Source organism: Gobio gobio (genome assembly GCF_949357685.1).
Source record: "Gobio gobio genome assembly, chromosome: 11".
In the NCBI taxonomy this organism is placed as follows: Eukaryota; Metazoa; Chordata; class Actinopteri; order Cypriniformes; family Gobionidae; genus Gobio; species Gobio gobio.
Window position 1 is genome coordinate 6,766,195 of NC_137104.1, and position 23,382 is coordinate 6,789,576.

The 23,382-nt window shown below is 37.4% G+C and overlaps 1 protein-coding gene across 8 annotated transcripts in view; it reads right to left on the minus strand.

Annotated features, from left to right (window-relative positions):
- The window catches only part of yrk (Yes-related kinase), a 46,886-nt gene that overhangs the window by 20,883 nt on the left and 2,621 nt on the right, over positions 1-23,382 (minus strand). For 5 of the 8 annotated variants that reach the window (XM_079829939.1, XM_079829935.1, XM_079829942.1 and 2 more), the window contains exons 2-7: positions 8,743-8,779; positions 6,777-7,035; positions 6,593-6,695; positions 6,321-6,419; positions 6,132-6,235; positions 1,005-1,154 (exon numbers count right to left, since the gene is read on the minus strand). In XM_079829939.1, coding sequence (XP_079686065.1) covers positions 1,005-1,154; positions 6,132-6,235; positions 6,321-6,419; positions 6,593-6,695; positions 6,777-6,984 — 664 coding nt within the window. In that variant the 5' untranslated portion in view covers positions 6,985-7,035; positions 8,743-8,779. The remainder of the gene's footprint in view (positions 1-1,004; positions 1,155-6,131; positions 6,236-6,320; positions 6,420-6,592; positions 6,696-6,776; positions 7,036-8,742; positions 8,780-23,382) is intronic. The other 3 variants (XM_079829936.1, XM_079829940.1, XM_079829938.1) reach the window with 1 other exon arrangement.

Sequence of the window (23,382 nt, forward strand, 5' to 3'; positions counted from 1 at the left end):
CACACGGTTCATGTTTACATCGGCCGTGTGCTTTCATGTTATGTTTTGTACTGTTGTGTAGCATGTGGTTGGTGTTTTTCACTGGCTACGTGCTTTTATGTTGTCATGTTTTGTGTGAACATGCAGCTGATGAGTTCTCATTAGCTGCATGTTCATGTCATGTTTGGTGAGCACGTCTTGTCAAGTGTTTCTTTGTGCCATGTGCTCGTGTCAATTGTCTAACCCCGCCCACCTTGTTTCCTGATTATTGGTTCATTTGCCCCACCTGTCTTCCCTCGTTACCCTCTTTTGTTTGTTCCCTATTTAATCTCCTTGTGTTTGCAGTCCAGTGCGGAATCGTCGTCAAATGTACCTCTTGTTTTCCTGCTCCTGTCAAGTCAAGTCAAGTCAGTTTTTCCCCTTCGGGGTAGTTTGTTTTGTCTTGTTTTATTTTATTATTGTCATTAAAAAGCCCACATTCATCTGCATCTTTGAGTTCCCTTCAACAAACCCTGACACTTAGAGCCGGCTCGTTCGTTGACACATCACTAGTTCTCGCACTTCAAGTGAACATGCTTGAGCTTCCGTTTACCACAACTGATGTGTGAGTTGATGAATGTTCATATGTGAATAAAAGCCTCAATTAAATCTGTTCATGATATAAAGTGTTCGAGTATCTTCAGAAAAGTTGGACTAAACCGCTCAATTCATATGGATTAGTTTTATGATCTCTTTATGAACTTTTGAAGCGTCAGTGGTAGTTGCGTTGTTGTCAATGGAGGGACAGAAATTGCTCTGATTTCATCAGAAAGATCTTCATTTGTGTTCTGAAGATAAACGAAAGTCTTACGGGTTTGGAACAAAATGAGTTTGAGTATTTAATGACCTATCCCTTTAAATGATGTACTTGACCGCATAAACAAAATCATGAACCTGTAAATGAGCATAATAGGACCCCTTTAATAAAATATTCACTCATGGATGTTGAAATCACAGTGTGTGAAGTGTACTTGTATCGCACTGACCTGTATAATGCACCACCAGCTGCTGGACGGTATCAAACTGTGTCCTTGTTGTGATGTAATAACCACCATTGTCCAGCTTCCTAATCTTATAGTGCTTGACATGATCGCCCTTCGCATCATCCCAGTCTCTGATGGACAAAGAGTATGCTCCTAGGGGGAAAAAAGATGCTTTCAAACACATTTTCAAAGATTTGAACACACTTCTGTTTTTAAATTGGTTGGTGAGATGAATTCAGAGGATATCAAATAATAATATTTTCAGTTGCACTAAATAACTGCATTGCTATTTATGTATTGCTTTTATTCAAATAACATGCATTATAGAACATCCACTGTCAGGGTTCCCACTCTTTTTCAGCAACCAGTTTCCAGGACATTTTCAATTTTACTACGGCGGGAATAAAATACAAGGATCATGCCAAATATTGCTTTCGAAGTCTTTAAAAGCCGTACAGTTTATTGCCATTACTTAACAATCCAGCATTTTTCAATATGAGCTCTTAATCATGCATTATGACTATGGAAGCTTGTTTACACCACAGAATAGAAAGAAAAGGTAATTGTGACTTTTTATCTCGCTATTCTGACTCTCATAATTGCGAGTTTACATATTTGTGATATAAACGCGAAAAAAATTTTTTTCCTCAGTATTTGACTTTATAACTTGCAATTGCAGTTTAGATCTCGCAATTCTGATAAAAGAAGTCAGAATTGCAAGATATAAACTCGCAACTGCGCAAAAAAGTAATTGTGACTTTTTATCTCGCTATTCTGACTTTCTCGCAATTGCGAGTTTACATATTTGTGATATAAACGCGAAAATTGTCGCAATTCTTTTTTCCACAGAATTCGACTTTATAACTTGCAATTGCAGTTTAGATCTCGCAATTCTGAGAAAAGAAGTCAGAATTGCAAGATATAAACTCGCAACTGCGCAAAAAAGTCAATTGTGAAGAAAAGACTTGCGAGTTTTTGCAATTCTGACTTTATAACACACAAATGTGACTTTATATCAAAATGATGTGATCAGGTAGCAGCTTACGAGTTAACATTCACTGCATAATTTGAGCAGTTATAGCATTAGCTATTAAACATCATTATTCAAAATACTACTCGCACATATCAAACTCAGCATTCCTGAACATGTGCTTTCTGCAACTAGCGCTAATCGTTTGGGCCAGAGATAAACTCTTTATACTCGGCTAAAGAAATAACTTTTTTTAGAATAATTTTCCCAGACAACAACAAGATTTTCCAGGACATTTTACATTTTCTCAAATTTTCCATGTGTTTTCCAGGACTGGAAAATTTGTCATCTATTTTCCAGGTTTTCAAGGTTTTCCAGGACGAGTGGGAACCCTGACTGTATTGAACACCATCAACACCAACACATTTTTTCAGTTGTACTAAATGTAGGCTTTCAGAGTTAATGCACGTGAATTAAACTGTTTTTTTAAGTTTAGGGTCAGTAAGATTTTCAGCATCATTGCTCCAGTCTGGCAGTTTTCCAAGCACAACACTAATGACTAATGAATGTAGGACAGCTTCTTTATTATTACTTGAATTAAAAAAGTATTATTTTTAAGTACTTATCACAAACTTAAAGCACAAATTTCATTACTTTTTAAGTATTTCCACACCCCTGAGGCTGACATTGTGTCATGTGAGGTATCGGTCTTTGGTATCTGGGGTATTTTTATGCGTACGAGTACAAGTACATGAGCTTGGTATTGGTATTGCTGCATCCCTAGTCTTTACTGTCACTTTTGATCAAGTAGATGCAGGGCTTGACATTTATACCTGCCAAATGTGTGTGTATTTCAGCAGTGGTGTGTAACGCAGTCACACCTACTAGCCACTTTGGCGGGTTGAATTTGATATATAATAGCCTGTATACATGTTTCAATTGTAGTCTTTTAAAAAGGCATCTAAAATAATAAACTAAGTGCAATGTAGCATTGCCAAAAATATAGATTTTTCGATACACATTGATACTGAAATATCTGAAACGCTTCTAATACTAATTATCCGCAGAATAGACACAATACCAGCTGCTCTTTCTCTCATCTCTCTGACAGCGAGTGCCACACAAACCCGCCTCCCCTCACTCACTCGCTTCATTTGCTCCAGGGCTTGAATTTCGGTGTGGGATTATGCATAAATTTACTCATTCTAGAGCTGCAACTAACGATTATTTTTTCTGTCGACTAATCTAACGATTATTTTTTCGATTAGTCGACTAATCTAACGATTATTTTTCCAGATTAATCTTATTATTCTTTTTTACTGATTATTGTATTTCAAAGAGGGTAGTGAATTTGTATATTATTTTAACATGAAATCAATGAATGATGACAATATTAATTGTATTTCAGGAAGGGTAGTGTACATAGTATGCCATTTTATAATGAAATATATGAACAAAAGAAGCTTTTTAAACACAATATATAATGATACTATTCATCATAAAATGTATACAGCGTAGGCCTAATTAGGAAAAGTTGTTTACTATAGTAGTTGAGTATGATTTACTTATTGATTTGTGTCAATAGTAAACGAAAATGCACAAGGTTCACATACAGGAGCTTTCAGCATAGTGTTAATGTATAACTAGTCGTCTATTTTGAAAATACATGTGCATAAACAACGACTAAAGCTGCCAGAAGTTTTTGCCCAAACTTCAAAGACACATTTAAATGATTAAAGCTAGAGGCATATCTTAACTTTAATGTTACTTTAATCATGTAAACTACCAATATACAGCATGTTATTATGCATATGTGTTTGGGACAGAGCGGAACCAGGTCGCATTAACAGCAGATATATGCAGCCCATAATAAATAAAAGCACGAGACGTACTGTGGTCGGAGAAGAACCCAGGAAAATGTGACCGTCTGTTGCAATACACGCGCCATGGTTTAGCTGCGCGAGAGAACACTGGCAGCAGGGTTGCCAGGTTTACACAACAAAACCCACCCAATCGTTACTCAAAACCTGCTCAAAACTAGCCCAAAACAAGCCCAATCGCGTTTCGGGGAGGTTCTCTGGTAAACATCGCGTTCGGGGGGTTAAATATGTGTGTTTTTTTGCTTCAACCCGCGGACATGAGACACAGCCCGCGGCAACAGTGTAGAAGTAACGTTAGCCCAATTCCGCGGAAAAAAGCGGTCTTGGCAACACTGACTGCAGTGTGAAAGCTCCCGCTCTCCACGCGCGCAGTGTGAAACCGGCGTTACAGAGCGAACAAAGCACAGTTTTACTCAGCTTCTGTTTAAAGTACTCCCACACTTTTGAATGTCGCGGTCTGGCTTTATATGATAAATGATCATTTTCACTATGCCCGGGAGCAGAAGCTGCCATTATTCTAGATCTTCTGTTCCATTCTAGAACGTAAATAATGTGCCGCCGACGCGTCGACGCATTTCACGCACGTCGACGTATTTTCGTAGTCGACGTCATCGACGACGTCGACGCGTCGTTGCAGCCCTAACTCATTCCTGCAGATTTTGTTCTCACACCCAAAGTGCACGCACTTAAAGCCGCCTCTCAGTACTAAATCAAGTTTTTTTCACTGCTTATTGCACTTAAGCATTCAAACATACACAAAATAAAGTCAAAACGCCGGTGTTGGAGAGTATTCACGTAAACACAGCCAGTTCTGTTTTAAGTGAACATAAACAGTTGAGAAAGAAAACGCATGTGTAACAGTGTAATGGATCCGTGTGTCGGCTCTTAAAGTGACAGCAGCCTAATATTCCTGCTGACAAATTATGATATAATATTATATCTATATGGCAGTTTTCCCCATGGTATCGATGTCAAAGTGGCTGAAAAACAACTGTTTGACCTTGAATTGTTCAAAAACTGTCTCAATGTGTTTTTCAATTAGAAGGAAGGAAATGAATGGTTTTATAATTAATATCAATCAAAAGGCAATAGAGACAGTTAATGATTTTAAATATTTAGGTGTTATTTTAGATTCTCAATTAAAATTTGATCTGCATGTAAAAAGGTTGTGTAGGACCATCAGAACAAACTTGAATTGTTTTTATTTGATTAGGCCGTATATACCCCTAAAGGCAGCTAAGTTATACATGCATGCAATGATCTTCTCACATTTATCTTATTGTGTGACTGTCTGGAGTCAGGTTTCTCAATCGATTATCAAACCGGTTACATCTCTATATAAACAAACGCTAAATATCTTGGACAAGAAACCAGTTAGATGGCATCATTGTAATATTTTACAAAAGTATAATCTGCTTAGCTTTGAAAATGTTATAAGTTTGTCTCTTATTAAAATGGTTTTTAAATGTATAAACAATCTTGCTCCAGATATCATATGCCAATTAGTAACAAAACAAAATAGTAAGGGGATGACCACAAGAGGTGCATCAAATCGGAATTGCAAAGTACCAAAGAGGAAAACTAAATTTGCACAATCCACATTTTCGGTTTAAGGTAAACTGCTTTGGAACAGCCTGCCAGCTGAACTAAAAATGCAAACTGAGTTAAACATCTTTCAAACAAATATAAAAAAGTGGTTCAAACAAAAGCAGGTTTGTGAACATTGATGGTTATACACAGTCTTTTATTTTATCATTGTTTTTTATACATACATTTTTTGTTGCTTGTGCGATTTGTTTTATCGTTGTTAAAAAAGCCTAAACAGGGACTGGGGCTGCAAATTAGCCTTTGGCTAGAAGCCTATATGTGGAGCATCGGCTGCTTGAAATTGTAGCAATGTCTTTTCTGCATTGTCCCTGTCAAATAAACTAATAAATAAATAAATAAATAAAATGGTGGCCAGTGAAAAAGCTGGGTGGCTAGTAACTTTGGAAAACCACTAGACACAGTGACTGCTGAGCAAAAAGATTTATGTCAAGGCCTGCCTGCTGAATAAAAGTGTTAATAATGATCCCAAACGTTTGAATGGTAGTGTATATGCTTACACAAATATGTTTTATCTTCCTTTAAAAAGGAAATAATGTGTTAACGACAAAAAAAAAAAATCATAATATTACAAATATATTTTTGATTGACAGCCTTATTTTTTAAGAATTATTAGTCCTTACTGAAAGTGAAATGTACAGTATGTATTGCTAAATTTAAAATAAAAGCATTTACCTTTCGTTGTCTCGCTCTCACGTATTAAGAATGTCCCCCTAGGGTTAGTTTGTGCCAACAACTGTCGTTCGGCATCCTTCCGGCCCATCTTCCCAAAATACCACCTGCATTGACCAGAAAAATGTACTTTAAAACTTGTATACAATGTGACCGTAAATTCATGAAAGGGCATGTTTATGTGTAACTCACTCCTCAGCTTGTATGGAGTCCACAGGGGCCACATAATTACTGGGAATGTATCCCGACTTCCCTGTGTCCAGTGAACGAGCCTCCCACCAGTCACCCTCGCTGGGCACGGAGAAAGACCAGGAAAAAGGAAATGAGACAGAACGAGAGACAAAGGGAACAACAGAGAGAGAAGCAAAGGGGAAAAAAAGGAAGATATGGTTAGTATCTGTGGTCTATTCGTGGTCATAAAAGACTGTGTGAATCTTATTCGAACTGTCCTGCCCTGCTCTTACGTGTTGTTGATAATATGGAACTTTTCTCCTTTCTGGAAACTCAGGTCATCCTCTGTACGAGCATCATAGTCATAGAGGGCTATAAAGAGTGTTACACCGCCTCCTGAACAAACACACATACATATTTGCTTTCAGTAAGGGAAGTAATGCTGTCATCACTATGAAAATCACATCTTTTACACACCTGTGATGGCAGCTGGGCGGGACGAGGGTGCAGGCATTGGGTTTGAAAAATCATTAAAGTTTGGGATCAGCCCCGTTCCCAAGTTAAAGGTCGGATCGGGGATGTATCGGGAGGTTTCTAATGCCTGGGTCCCATTGCCTGCGTCGCACGAGTTGGGATTCGACACAGCTTTGCTGGCCTTCCTCTGCTTACAGCAAGCACAGCCCATAATATTCGATATTTTCAAAGCACACAGCTCATCACCCTGGAAACAGAGCTTCTTCCCATAGAAACAAAGATAAAGGGGAATTAATTTGACACACTAGTATCTGATATTTGATATCCAATGCAATGACATTCGTTTCTAAGGTGTGACTTAAGTTAGGGCTGCACGATTTGGAAAAATAGAAATCATTATTGCGATATGATTTAAAGTTTGTGGTGCTTGTTTGTAGGGCTGCATATATTGTTTGTGATTATATATCAATATGACTATAATAATAATAATAGCTGGCAACACTTTATTTTAACACATTACTACTTTACTTAGACAAACAAAGTAAAATAGCTAACCCTAAACCAAACCCTTACTTTATAGTAAGTACATGTAGTTAATTAATATTACTCAGTACTTATTTGAGTAAGTACAATGTAACTACATCACCTTAAAATAAAGTGTAACCTAATAATTATTATTATTACATTTACGGTAACACTTTACAATAAGGTCTCACATGTATTAACTAACATTTGTTACAGTATTTTAATAAAAATACAGTTGTTCATTGTTAGTTCACATGCATTAACTAATGCTAACAAATACAACATTTGATTTTAATCATGTATTAATAAGTAAATGTTGAAATTAACATTAAATAAGATTAATAAATGCTGTATTGATCATAGTTAACTAATGTTAACTAATGAAACCGTATTGTAAAGTGTTACTAAAATGATTATATCCTATATTTATCATATTATATATAATTTGTATTATTATTCATTTTACTAAATAAAAATTAATAATACCGTAAAATTAATAATAATTCATAACTAATGAAACCATATTGTAAAGTGTTACTAAAATGATTATATCCTATATTTATCATATTATAGATAATTTTTATTATTATTAATTTTACTTAATAAAATATTAGACAAATATAAAAAAATACTATTGTAATCCAGTAATATTACACTGTAAATTATAATTGTATTTTACAATACAACTGCACAATTTCAATACAAATATTTACGGTTTTCTTAGTTACTTTGCTATTAAACATTAAACCATTGAGCTGTTATTTCAGTGGAAACCACAGAGAGACAGCTTCTCTTTTGTTGACAATGGCAGGTTTATAAGCGCTTCTCATTACAAGATTGTGAAGATGATGTTCCCAAACGCACAACATAAAATTTTATTAAACTGCAGTCTTTGCGATTAGATAGTAATTTGATTATTTTGATTAATCGTGAAGCCCAAGCTTAAGTCTTCAGAATGATTGTGTGCTCTCGGATGATGAAAATGCCATTTTATGGAGTGTGTCCATGTTGAGAAGTTTCTATACTAGGTTTCCAGCAAGCAATTTTGCATTTAAAAGACGTCTAATAGCCGTCCAAACACAGCTCTGACGTCTAGGCTAAAACAAAGCCAAATTTGGGCTGTCAGGGAAAATGTAAGGCGTCTAACCATAGCCCGAGTATAGACTAGTCATCTAGAACATGAACATGAAATTAAACACCTTTGGTGATCACTTTGCTAACATGATGTAATATCGTACATCTCGCAAGTTATTTTGGCAAAAACGGCATGTGACCAAATTCAAGGTTATTTCGGCTAGAAGTGGGTTACTCATAGCCGGACTATATCGGGTCTATAGTGTGCAATGATGGCTATTGCTTGCTGGGTTCCCCCTCAGTGGTAAGGGTGTAAATGTAATGGATGTAAAAGGTCAACGGTCAGTCGACAATCACATTTGCCTCTCACCAGATCCTCAGATCAGCTTTCCATCCACACCATCATCCTGGGGAGAAAGACAGAGAGACCAAGATGCAAATATAAGTATCGGACAGAAAGAAAGTAAAAATTACTTCATTTTTTGTGACTTAACACTTTTTTCGCGCTACTTCCTCTTTCTTTCCTGTCTAGAGAAAGGGAAGTTCTCTGTTAAAATTCCCCTTGAAAATGTACGTGTGTGCGTGATGTCCACTCTTTGACTGTATAAAGCTATGTCCTGTATTTCTATCTGACTGACCATCAGTGGATCAACAGGATGCCAGTTTTGCGAGCGTTTCCTGTCCGGCCCACTAAGGCCTCCCCCTCATTTCCTGCTGAGAGGGGAGAGGGTCCAGCTGTAGATGGGCAACACATTCACAGCACATACCGCTCCACCCCTCGGACAATCTGTTTTTTCTTTCTGCCACATGAAAATATTTCAAACTTGCTCTAAGACACACATAAACATCCCATTTCACAGAGCGGACCCACTTGCAAAGTCGCTACGCTTAACGATTCAAGCTTTTCTTTAAAATAAGTGTGTATCATTTTGCCGGAGAAAACAAAACAGTCCACCACCCATGCTTATTGTTTCCATTTTTATCATGTCTCTTCAGGAATTTCTTATGAATCCATTAGCCCATTCATATCTTCAAGTATCTGTGCAGAATTACAATTAAGTCTCATAACATAGGCTCATATTGCTTATTTTCTGTTCTGATAATCTGATTTTGCGCTGGGAAATGGACTGCAAAAGTTGAATTGAATGCTAGTTGGAAAGGCCTGAACAAATAAAGGTCTCATTAAACAGCTGAACACAAAAGAGAAGAGCTGTTGACACAAGTGAATAAAAAGCAAATGAGCATATGGCTGAATAATGAAAAGCAGGCTGCCTATATATTTTTCCTTAGCCTTTGAAAACTGGAAATGAGAGCAGGCTGGGGTTGAGAAATGAAGAAAAGTCTCTGACATTGCAATGAGTGCAAAAAAAAATCATATGCTAAGCGTTTCCATTTTGCCCTCAACACTGGGAAAAAAAATTATATGAGCGATAAGTTATGTTTGTACATTGGTCTAACTCAGTTATACAAGATTCAACTTGTTTTTTAAGTCAGTTTAAAGTAATTTAAGTTGAAATGACTTCAACATCCAAGTAGATTGTAATTAAAAGTCAGAGACAGAGTTTGAAAGCACATTTTGATTGGTTTGTATATGAATAAGCCAAATAAACTATTGAGATGCACTTTATGGTGAACACTTTTTCTTTGGATTGGTCTACTGTCTCTTTAATATCACTTTTTTTTGCTCTTTCAGAGAACTAATGAAGTTCTAAATGATTTTTTATTAAAATATTAATGTGGTCTCTTCTAAAATTAACCAATAAAAACAGACAAATAAGAGTATAGATCTACTAAATGAACGTGCACTGCAGCTTAGATCAAAAAGGTTCAAAAATTCATCTTCAAATCTCTGACATTACGGCTTATATTTGGTTCAGTTGCTTTGTTCGAAACCTCTTTTCACATTGTACTTTTTTGGCCAAATTATGCTATGTTTGCACCATAAACCTTAGTATACTTTCAAACTAAATGTGCAAAAATGTGCCTTTAGCTTGTCACTTTCTGCCTTATTTAACCCTAAATGGTTCGTAGTAGTACCTTAAAGGGGTGGTAAACCACGATTTCACTATTCTAACTTTAGCTAACGTGTAATGTTGCTGCTTGAGCATAAACAACATCTGCAAAGTTACAACGTTCAAAGTTTAAAGCAAAGGGAGATATTTGCTTTTAAAGAAATCAGTTTCTAAGAACTACAGCAAACGGCCAGTAGGCGACTACACACATTCCTCCAGGGTTGGTGACATCAACAGGCTCAATATTTACATAAACCCCTCCTCCGAGAATATTAAATAAGGGGGGGTGAGGCCATTTTGTATCGCGGCGCTGTTGTGGTATAACGTTAGTTAGGCTGGAGTGTTGTTGCCGCGATGCCGAGGAAACGCTGTTATTTTCATCCGGATTGCAGGTCTGGGGTACTTGCTCTGCTCAGCCTTCCTTGGGACGGGGGTGCGTTGCAGAGCGTTTAACACACAGCATGTTATATGCACGTGTGTTTGAGTCAGCGGGGAATCAGGCGCGCGCAGGGCTCCCTGCATCCACCGTCTTCGCGATTTCAATGCCAGATTTGCACAACGTCAGCTGCGTGAAAAAAACACTGCCGGTGCGTGGATGCACGACGCGCGCGCTGCACATTTCACGGAGGACAACACAATCTTCCACAAACTTCGCGAGTTCAATACAGGATATGCACAACGGCTTGTCCTGAAAGCTGGATTTACAAACAGAAGCTGTTCACGGGCCACAACCTGTAAGTCTGATTTATTTTTCATCGATGTGTTTTCCTGTAATAGGTTGTAGCAAGGAAGTAAACAGATGACAACGCTGTTCTGCAAACCAGTCTGTTAAATGCTCATTCATACTTAACGTTATCCGACGAACACCTAACATTACAAACACTAACGTTAAAATCTCAACAGCGAACCTGACATTAGTGTAAATGATTCTTTGATTAGAGCTTTTATGTATTGTTTATCTTCAGGCATGCTAAACATGGTTCTGTGTGTGATTTGGCTAACTTATTAGTTAAAGCCAGTGCTTAGTGTTCGTTTTGGGTTAGTTCTTGCGTCAGATATTTGGCTATAATCGTTCTAAAAATACAAAAGTTAAAGTGCCATTCAGTAGCGATCATTATAGATCCGCAGTCTTTACTCTCGAGGACTGAACAGGTTCTGCTCGATCATCTTCACTCAAATGTTCTGGGTCTGATTCGGGCGGTAAGGGGCGTGACGTTTCCGACGTGCACTAGGCGGTTAGCGAATCACAACACACTGGGCCAGCTAACCAATCTGAGCCCACTGCGTATTTTTGAGGGACTGGCTTCATACAACCCGGAAAGCATCAGACCGTTTTACAAGGAGGGACAGAGCAGTGTAGAATAAAGGTCAAATATATGAAAAATAAGGCAATTTTTTTTAAAATGAAGCATGAACACATGTTACAGTGCACCCCACAAACACAGCCACGCCTTCAAAAGAATGTGTTTTACCACCCCTTTAAAAGGTAGATATTACTACTTCAATGTACTAATATGCGCATTTTAGGAGTAGATAGAGTATAAAGTTGTTCTCTCTTAAACTCTGCGGACCCTGATCTGGGGTCTGTGGAGGAGCTCTGACCTCACATGTGGTACCATTTGAAAGCTTATAATGTCTACTTTCTGGAGATATGCATCGCTTTGGCATTTGTTTTACACAAAGTAACTTATTTACACTTAATTACTCTGGGACCATTTCCGCCTGGATTTGGCCAACACTGGCTATTCACACTGCAAAAAATGCTTTTCTTACTTAGTATTTTTTTCTTGTTTCTGGTCCAAACATCTCAAAATTCTCAAAACAAGAACCATATACTAGCCAAATAAAAATGATTGTCTTGTTTTGGGGGGAAATAACTCAAAAATAAGTGAGTTTTTGCTTAAAATTAGCAAATTAATCTGTCAATGGGGTAAGCAAAATAATCTTAATTCAAACAGAAAACAAGATTATTTTGCTTACCCCATTGGCAGATTATTTTGCTTATTTTACTCCCTTTATTTTGAGTTATTTTCCCCCAAAACAAGACAAAAACTTGTCTAGTAAATGCTTCTTAATGTAAGATTTTTTAGATATTTGGACTGAAAACAAGACAAAAATACTAAGTAAGAAAAGCATTTTTTGCAGTGCATATTTGAAAGCGTGTAACTCAGGCCCTGTGTGCTCTAGCACCCTGCAGACAGTTTTGACTGTTTCCACTAGATGTATTCAAATGGATCTGAATGGAGGAATATTACCTTTTTTGTGTACTTCAAAGGGTTTCCTGTAAAATGACAAAATTATGTATTTAGACCACTGTATATGGGTATGGGAAGCTTTTCATTTTAGGTAGGCCAAGTCCAGGCGGAAATCCCCCAAAATGGCCCCAGAGCATAAGAGGTTAAGGGTATTGCCATTGCCTCAGTGACAAGCGGTTATAGAGGTACAACTTTTTTGTTTTACTAGTATGTACTAGTGGTAGCCGTTTACCACAGTAGCTAGGTAAAAGTTTAAGAGAACTCAATGTGTTATAGAAGCATTTCTCTCTTCACCCCCACACCACAAACTTTATGCAAACAGAATGACACTTGCGTTTATCTGCCGCAGGTGCATTGTAAGAGATGTGAAGATTGCGACCTGTTCTCAGTGGCAGAGATAAGCATGAAAACTGCATAATCCTATAATAATGGAGTCTCTGAAACCAAGAAAAGATGCAAACCATAGTCCCTCTCACACGTGCAGTCTTTACTGGTAAATTACCGGTCAGAGATCATGTGTAAACAGGACATTTTCAAAAATACCTCCAAATCAGTTCCGGCAATTTACCAGTAAGGGAAGTTGTAACATTACTAGTAAATAACAGGTGTCCAAATTCTGACCCCCTGCCAAATTATTACCCCCCTAGTATGGGTAGATTTAGGAGTAGGTGTGGGGGAGGGGTTAGGATTAGGCAATCAGGTATTGACTTTAACGAGGGGGGTAATAATTTGGCAGGGAAATTCGGCACAACATGTGCGCTGTGTGAACGCAGAACGAAGATTAACGGTATAATCACGCACGCGCTGACTTAAGAAGTCTGCTTTGGGCCAGTTCTTATGGAGATTAAGTGATTACTTTGCGCTGCTTACAGAAAGCTTTTTAATAGTTTGTAAATATGTAAATATGCGCTAAATGATCCGTTGTGTCACATCTCGCAGCTTTTTCAACGTGTCACGCTCGAGACCCATTCTTCTTTTCCATTCATCGGTGCTGAGGCTCTGCAGTTGGATACTATAGACCCTTTTCACGTTTCCGGGTTTCTCAGAGCGGAAGTCGTCATAGTTGGGTTAATTATTATAGCTGTGAATGAGAGAATACATTAAATATTTTATTGTGTGAACCATTTGCTCAAATAGCAAAAGAAAAAACGCCACAATAGTGATTTCACAACTTTCAAAAAGAGGGAAAAAATAGGGTGAGATTGATAACGGCAGTCAAAAGAGAGAAATATGTTAATTTGTACCATCACTCCCATAGACGCTGTATTAGAAACACCCACACAGCAGCGGTAACTTGTTTTTTGTAATTTGATGCAAAAGTTAAAAATACAAAGTATAGTGTTATAAATGTACATACAGATTTATATATATATATAAAAAGAAAATACAAAAAACGTGCAGGATTTACGATATCACAGTCTGTGAAAAGGGTCTATTATGCGCGTCTCGTGTTTTTAAGAGCAAACACGCGCTCTGTTTGATCATCCCCTTATGCCTGTCACTCAGACGTCAAAATATGTTGTCAAATTGAACAATCTTCTCATGCGGGCGAATGAAGACAACGGTGCAGTGTTTAAAGATAATTTCCAATGACCGACATCGCAGAACTTACCGGTATTTTGGTGCTGATGTGTGAATGGTCTCTATTGGTAAAAAGCCAGAACGCTGTTGTTTGAGTGAACAGCATTTTTTTATATTTACCGTTAATGTCATTCTGGTCATATTCTGGTAATTTTCCGGTAATTTACCGAGATTGCTGTGTGAAAGGGGCTTATGGCTGCATCTAAAATCGCATGCTTCCCTACTATATAGTAGGCAAAAACAGTATGTCTGAATTCACAGTATTCATAAAAGAGTAGGAAAAAAGTACCCAGATTACTTCCGGCGAGATTCTGAAGTGTGTATACGATGGACACCATCCCATGAGGCCACAGGATTTGTGAATGACAGTGAAGTGACACAACTGATGCTGGTAACGTAAGTACATTCACACACTCTCATACTATATACAGTAGAACATTCTTTTGTAGCGGTCATGAAGTAATAAGTAGGCCTACCTACTCGAGAGTAAGAGATTTCCGATGCAGCCTTCATGTGATCAATTGGCCAGCGGATCACTTCTGCAAGTCAAATGGCTTTCATTCCAATTGGAAACTACACTATCATGTGAATCAAACATTTTAAACATTGCATCGGAATATTACATTTTGGAAAAATGTAAAACCGAAACCGAAACCTCTAGTGTGAAACTGGCCTTCATTGTAGACATAGCTATGAGATCAACAAGGTCCGGACCTCTGTATTTTTCAGAGGTGTATATAATAAATGTTGTGAAATAATTTCCCATATAGTATTAACACTACTTTAGTGCTGCAAGGACATTGCACAGCACCAAGATCTTCTCATCTGAGCTGCCTCAGCGGTCTGTCATCGATCGTCAATGTCAAAATATTTGAGATGACCAATCAAATCAAAATAGGCAGGCTTTATGTTCACAGAAGCTGCTGAGCAAATGGCTTCAGTAAATGGTCATGTTAAAGGGATAGTTCACCAAAAAAATGAAAATTAGCCTATGATTTACTCACCCTCAAGCCATTCTAGGTGTATATGACATTCTTCTTTCAGACGAATACAATCGGAGTTATAGAAAAAATGTCCTGGCTCTTCCAAGCTTTATAATGGCAGCCCAAAATTTGAAGCCCAAAAAAGTGCATCCATCCATTATAAAAGTGCTCCACACGGCACCGGGGGTTAATAAAGGCCTACTGAAGTGAATCGATGGGTTTGTGTAAGAAAAGTGTCCATATTTAACACGTTATAAAGTCAAATATCTTGCTTCCAGCGGAAAGCCTTCCGTATTCAACTTATGGGATAAGCATAACTGGCGCAACAATGGCGTCAAGACGTAGTGTAAGCGCTTTGAACTGTGAGAGATGTTACACTTCCTACGTAAGTTGAATACGGAAGGCGGAATTATTAAATATTTTTAAATATTATATAATTATTAAATAATACGGAATTATTTAGTTTAATATTATTTATTGAATATTTTGAGGAGATCTTTTGGTACTAAATAGACCTACTATTTGTGCAATAATTATGACCATTTAATGAATTAAAATATTGTTCTTCAAATATTTTTCTTATTTATATTACAATTAGTGTAATTAAGGTTAAATAGAGAATTAACGGCAAATTACAGTCATTTTGTGGCTGGAAAAATAATAATGTTCATTTGTAATGCCATGGTAGGTGCCTGTATGGCTCTTTAATAAATATACATGTATCTAGTTGCTCAAAAAAGATCATAACTGCTTACTTATTTTTAGGTTTTGCATTTGAATACATATTTAGACATGATCAAACACTAGATTTCTTTAAATGTGACATTTTAAAACGTTAATAACTTACATCCTAATCTGTTTTAATGATACTTATATAAGTACACACAAGTGAATAATAATGAATGCGAGCAAATATAATTTAACCCGAGAAAAGTTTAAAATAGTGCTAAAAAGGCAAACTTATTTTTCCTTATATGTACAGTAAGCTATATACATATGTATTGATACTGAATCAAGATCGAAATCGATATTTGTGCCAATCACCAACCCCCAAATACCCCCCCACCACCACCACAAATTGGTTTCTAATCTGTGGGAAACACTGAACTGTCAATGTGAGAGGACAAGAAACATTTTACAAAACATTTTTTTAACAAAGCCTTTTTAATAATTTTTGACCTTCAAATGTCTTGAAATGCACATATGTAGATCAGAGAAATCGAAATGTTCTCGGGGAAGAACTAAACTACCTCAAATTTGGGACCTTGTGATTTAAAAATCCCTGCCTACGGCTCTGGTTATAGATGTTGCCCTCTTCTGAGCTCAGTGTTAGATCTCTTCTGAACTTCTAGCAGAGAGACATTACATTTCTGAGAATTAAGAAACTCCAGCAAAAGTCTTAATTTGCTCTCTGTTTGAGCAAACAGTTGAGAAAATAAAGAGGAAGCCACGTTTCTCTTCTCTTGCTTGCCGATCCACATTTTAACAGAAGAGAAGAGATGAGTCTACTTTCAGTGTTTAAATATATTCTACACCAGAAAACACAGAGACCACACTTTTTTCTAAAAGTGGTTTGACACGTACACATGCACGAAGAGCACCGTCAATCACATGTTAACTAACAAAATGTAATGACAATCTGTTGTTATGGCACAAAAAGTAAACATTACTACAGCTGAAAACGAGGGCCTTTAAAACCTTTTAAACTCTCTACAGCCCAAAGCCTACAATCAACACAATTATTTTCGATAAATGCACAAATACAATGAAATGCATATGATTGATCAAACAATAGGAGTCATTTAGTCTTGGAAGGTTATGAAAACTTTAATTTCAATCTATAACACTGACAAGCTCAAAATGTGTCTAAAATGCGTCCTCGCCAACCGTGGCATTCACAGCTGTGCCAATAAGAGGAAGTTGCATTTGAGGGTTTGAGGGCTTTACCAACAGCAAATGCAGAAGACCATCTAGTTTGCCAATAGAGCGAAGACCATAATCTGATCACAACCGAAACCAACCTTATGTATTCAGGTCGTGTGATGAGCGCTGCAGCACTTTTTTGAAATCTAGATGGAGTGAGATGCTTGATGTTGGTGCAACAGATTACAACGATTAAATCTGCATGAAGGAAGATCTGTGGCCAGACAAAGGCGTTCAGCAATTGTGGAGGTCACTGTACATGGTGAAATTCATCGGTTCACACTGACACCTTGCAACACACTGGAACAAACGTCCGTTACAAACACCTCTCCTGTGAAGTTTTCAGTGGATAAGAAGATAACTGTGATGAGAAATGAATCAAGAAAGCACCCAAAAGAAATGATGAAGTGATGAAGTTATTCATTTATTCATATTAGTCGAAATTGGACAGTTCCTCAATTTTTACATTTAGATCAAACACGCCCTTAAAGCTAATCATTACAAGCACTAATCATTAAAAGGTCCCATGGCATGGCATTTTTCTATTATTTTATAATGTTTCCTGAGGTGTACTTATATTGTTAGTATGATTTTTACATCATAAAATGTCATAATTTAGAAATAAAAGGCATTTGTTCTATACTGCTGTTTGCCCTGTGGCTGAATGCCCTGCTTCAAGAGGCGTGTCTGCTGTGAGACTTCAGTAAAAACGCCCACTGTTGTGATTGGCTGACATCTTTGCATTTTAAATGAGCGGAGGGGGCGTGGTTTAACGAGGCACGAGCAGGCACGAGTCTGCCAGAGACGGATGGACCTGAGTTCACTTCTCATCAGTTCTCTCAGCATGTCTCAGTTCAGGGTGAACTGTTACAGCATATACTTCAGGTTATTAGTTTATTTCTAGTCGGAGGGACTGTCACTCATGTCAGAAAGTTAGTAACTTTAGTAAATTATGGATCAGCGCTGACTCGAGACGCGAACCGTTTAGAACGATTCAGTCCGATTTGGTGAACTGGTTCGGTTCACTAAAAAGAACCGATTCAAAAGAATGATTCGTTCGCGAACCGGACATCACGGAGACGGAGCGATTGCTAACAAAGTTATTTATAGTAACTTACTGAGTTATGAGAGCGCTGTCTGTCAGCGCGAGTTTATTGTGTTTGTATCTGAGAGTTCTGAATAAACCCGAGTCCCAGTCACGCCGACTCCGTCTTCATCATTATTCTACCAACTTTGTAACGCATGCAATGTACCATTACAGCGAGATGAACGAGTTAGTAAGTGTTGAGTAAAGCATTATTTCTAGATATGTTCCAATCATATGAATAGCGTCAGTGGCGCGCATTGAGTAACGTTACACAGCGCAAACAAAGACACAACAGCAGTAATCGAATGTAATCCAGTTTATTGTGGGGAAAGCTGGCTAGCCTAGCCGGATACGCTCACGCTTACCCTCCTTCTGCTTAATCTCTGGCCGTGTTTGGCTCCTCCGCTGTGGGCAGATGCAGTACTAGGGGTCGGGGATGTTGAAGGCCGAGCTTCGGCGTGTGTGAGGTTTATCTCTAAAGATGTGGCTCTGCCGGTGTTTTGCAGAAAAGACTGTATGCACATTTTAGAACCGATAGATGCGACGAGGACATACAAAAACACTGACTCACAAGATAGAAAACACGAAAACACCGTTCTGTCGGGAGAGAGAGAAGCCGCAGTGTGTGCACGAATAATAAATAATTAGCTACACATAAGAAATCACTGATCACAGATCAGAAGGAACTGAAAAAAGACTTCTGTTTTCATTTGTACATCCAAACACTGAGAAACTGCCAGCGTTCACTCGTTCACAAGTAATGATCTCTCGCGTTTGCATGGGCGTGCCAGATTCTCTGGGTGGAGGAAAGGGAGGTAACCGTTCCTGCTTGGACGTCAAACCAGGAGACTTCAGGATTGGCTCGTCTGGCCTGTCATTTTCTCAAAGGCAGAGAAAGACAGCCAGAACTCGGTTTTACACCGATCAACATTTCTATCCACTTGGGGTCAATATTCAGGCTAGGGGAACTCATATTAATGTTGAAAAACCTCATAAAATGAAAATTTTATGCCATGGGACCTTTAAGAATGAAAACTTTTGCAGATTTCAAAATATCCATTTTCATAACGTTTCATAACTGTAATAAGGGCACTATAAGTCGCTTTGGATAAAAGCGTCTGCCAAATGCATAAATGTAAATGTAAAAGTAAATAACGTACATTTTTACAAAGTGAAGCCTTGTAATAAAAGGGTTTCATTTTTGATGTATTTGGACAATATATCAAAGCATTTTAATATTGGCCGTTTATCAGTGATGCAAGAAAATAATAATCGGCCAGAATTTTCTTCTTTGACATGCTTTGCCATGTGTGTGTGTGTACTTTGCTGTGCGTGTGTGTGTACTTTGCTATGTGTGAAGGGACAAATTTAACAGCATTGTGTAGATCTTCACAGGTTGACTCATTTGTTTCCTCTTTTCTGAGTCTCTTTCTCTTTGTATTGCTTCCAAAGAAAGAAATGTATTTACTAAACCAGTGGTATTCAAATGGAGGACCGTTCCATCCGAACCGCGGGACATAATTGAGCCATTTTACAGTTTCTACAGTTTAAAGTGAGCAGTCAGTGCATCAAAATAACAGAGCGGTTCACGCCACAAGCGCTCATGGTGGTTCATGTAATGATCTTTCGCCGAAACATGCTCTAATATTTTTATCTAGAGCCAAGCACGTTTCATTCAAGGCCTTTCCGCTCTGCCCGCATTGCTTCTCTCTGACGCTAAAGAAATAAAACGCCACATTAAAGGGATGATTTACCCCAAAATTTAAATTCTGTGATTATTTACACACCCTCAAGTTGTTCCAAACCTTTCAAAAGTTTCTTTCTTCTGCTGAACACAAAGATATTTTGACGAATGGCGGTAACCAAACAGTTGACGGCACCCATTGACTTCCATATAGTATGGAAAAATATTTTTTTTTCTGTTCAGCAGAAGAAAGAAATTCATACAAGTTTGGAACAACGTGAGGATGAACAAATGATGACAGAACTTTAATTTTTAATCTTATCCCTTTAAGAGCTGAGATGGTGATTTCAACAAAAGCAGCAGAAACACAGAGAGCAGAAAAATAGATACATATTAAGCTCAAGTACCCATTAAGCACACTATACTATCTTTGAGCTCCGATTATAAAAAGAAAAATATATATTTATCATCCTACTTGATGTCTTAACCAATTGATGTGTTGTTACTATACCTCCTGTAATTTCAAGCTAATCCGACCATTGCACACTGAGATATGGGTTTTCATGTGTTCACACTGTCTGGCGGCCATTTTGAAAGCCGTCTGAAAACTTTCACCAGAAGAGTAGCCCCTTAAATGTGGATTTTTATGTTTAAGCCTTTATTTTTGATACGTATAACTTCTTACTGCAAAATTAAGAAATTAATGTTTAGACTTTTGCATATTATAACCTGGAAACTGGATGTGGGAAATAATTACAGTTAGATCCAAAAGATAGTTTTAGCAACATAGCGCAGATGCTACAGAACATTGTTAGCTTCCTAGCTGTATAAAATTGTGTGCTACACTAATATATTACTTCACAGGCATTACTGGCTTGTACTTTTAAATCCATTATATTATAAATGTACAGTTTATTTATGTTCTGTGGTTTTACACTGCTGTATTCTTTAAAGACTTCATATTATTTTATGGGTTAGCATCATTTATGCTGTTGAAATAACCATGTCAGCTCTTAAAGGGATAGTTTAAAAATTAAAGTTCGGTCATCATTTACTTATCCTCACGTTGTTCCAAACTTGTATGGATTTCTTTCTTCGGCTGAACAGAAAAAAATTACAGATTACAACGATTACATGTTTCTGACCATGTCCATCCATTTATGACCACCATGTCCCCATCCTCTGATGGCTACTTCCAGCAGGATAATGCACCATGTCACAAAGCTCCAATCATTCCAAATTGGTTTCTTGAACATGACAATGAGTTCACTGAACTAAAATGGCCCCCACAGTCACCAGATCTCAACCCAATAGAGCATCTTTGGGATGTGGTGGAACGGGAGCTTCGTGCCCTGGATGTGCATCCCACAAATCTCCATCAACTGCAAGATGCTCTCCTATCAATATGGGCCAACATTTCTAAAGAATGCTTTCAGCACCTTGTTGAATCAATGCCACGTAGAATTAAGGCAGTTCTGAAGGCGAAAGGGGGTCAAAAACAGTATTAGTATGATGTTCCTAATAATCCTTCAGGTGAGTGTATATATATATATATATATATATATATATTAGGGATGCCACAATTCTCAATATAATATTGAACCGTTCGGTACGGCATTCACGGTTCAATACGCGCTTGTGAATTGCGTTTTTTTCGGTTTCGCATTTAATTAATTATTTTTCTACAAATTCTATAATTTGCCTCCATCCCAATACTGAACAACGCGACATACATTCACATCACACGTTAGTGGTAGAGTTATACTCACGGAACACTATAGTTATTCACAATCATAAAAGTTAATTATTTGCATGCGTTTTAAAGCCTTGTCGGTTTCATTCGCGTGCGCGGTTTTAGCATGCGCTTTTCAGAGCGCGCGCACTAAAAGCCTGTCAAACACGTGATTACTGGACTAAGTAGTCGTCTTACTGCGTTAATACTGTCAAATACACACAACGTTAACATAAACACAGTCGGTTATGTCTAAAGTGAAAGTAAAATCGCAATCGTGTCTGTATATTAGATGTGTAGAGGTCTTAAATTGACAGCAGCGCAGCCAGTGAACACGCAGTCCTTAAAGGGACAGTTCACCTATAAAATTATGTCATTATTTACTCACTCTAATATTGTTTCAAACCTGTATTCATTTCTCGATGACAGAATTTTCAGTTTTGAGTGAAATATCCCTTTAATGTTAATACAACAACAAACGACAAAGAGAAAATCACTCACTGCTCTTGACTGAAAAACGAATACAGTAGCTAAGAATCAGTGTATATTTAATAGTGAAGTCTATGTAGTGTTTTATTTTTACATTCATTCATTCAATTTCATACTTAAATGCTGCTGTACAGCTCTGAGCTGCCAGTGTAAATCTTTATATATATTTATTTTATATTATCCAATACACTAGGAATGTGTACAAAGGTTTTTTTTAAGTAAAGTTTTAAGTTTAAGTAAGGTTTTACAATTCTTTTAAGTAAAATAAAGAAAGAGTATTGCAATAAAAAATAGTCTTTTTTCTCTTTAACCTCTTGCGGTTCCTGTCGCCTAAGATTAGAATAACAAAAAAAGTATGTGACAAGCCATCAGAACCGAACCGAACCGAAAACCGTGGGTTAAAACCGAGGTATGTATTGAACCGTGGACTAACTGTATTGTTGCATCCCTAATATATATATATATATATATATATATATATATATATATATATATATATATATATATATATATATATATATATATATATATATATATATATATATATATATATATATATATATATATATATATATATATATATATATATATATATATAATCAAACTTGTAGGGTTATTATAAACAAACATCCCCTCCCGACATCACTTTTAGCCGCTACTGTACATCAAATTCTGCATCACTAAAGTTCATGGGCCCAGGACAAACTTTCAATTGGTGGGCTCCCTTTTCCCAGGCCTAATAAGTGCACAATATCTTCTATCATGATGACAGGCCCAGGACAACACTGCAGGTTGACTCCACAAAATGCTTTAGTTGTACCCTCTTTCTTTCACAACTCATTCTTTTCCCTTATCCCCCACTTCTCATACACAGGAAGTTCCCTCCCCCTCCATCAGGAAGTCTTGTGTGAGTGGAACTGGAATGATAGGACACCAGGAAACAAGTTGTCACACTGCAATCCTCTCTCTCTCTCACACACACACACACACACACACACTCGTTCACATACACAAACTTTCATGAAAACACTCAGTGAACAAATAAACAACGAGTAGACAAATTTGAGCCACTAGACAAACCTATACAGTAGACAAACGCATATGAGACACAAATGACAGAGAGAGAGAAAGGGCGAGAGAGGGAAGACAATAGCTAAGTATGTCCTGGGAACAGAAAGTCAGGTGTCACAAACACAGCCACTTCCTTTTTCCACATGAGGTCAATTTCCTCCAGAGTGAGATTCCAGAAACAGGCCTTTCACGA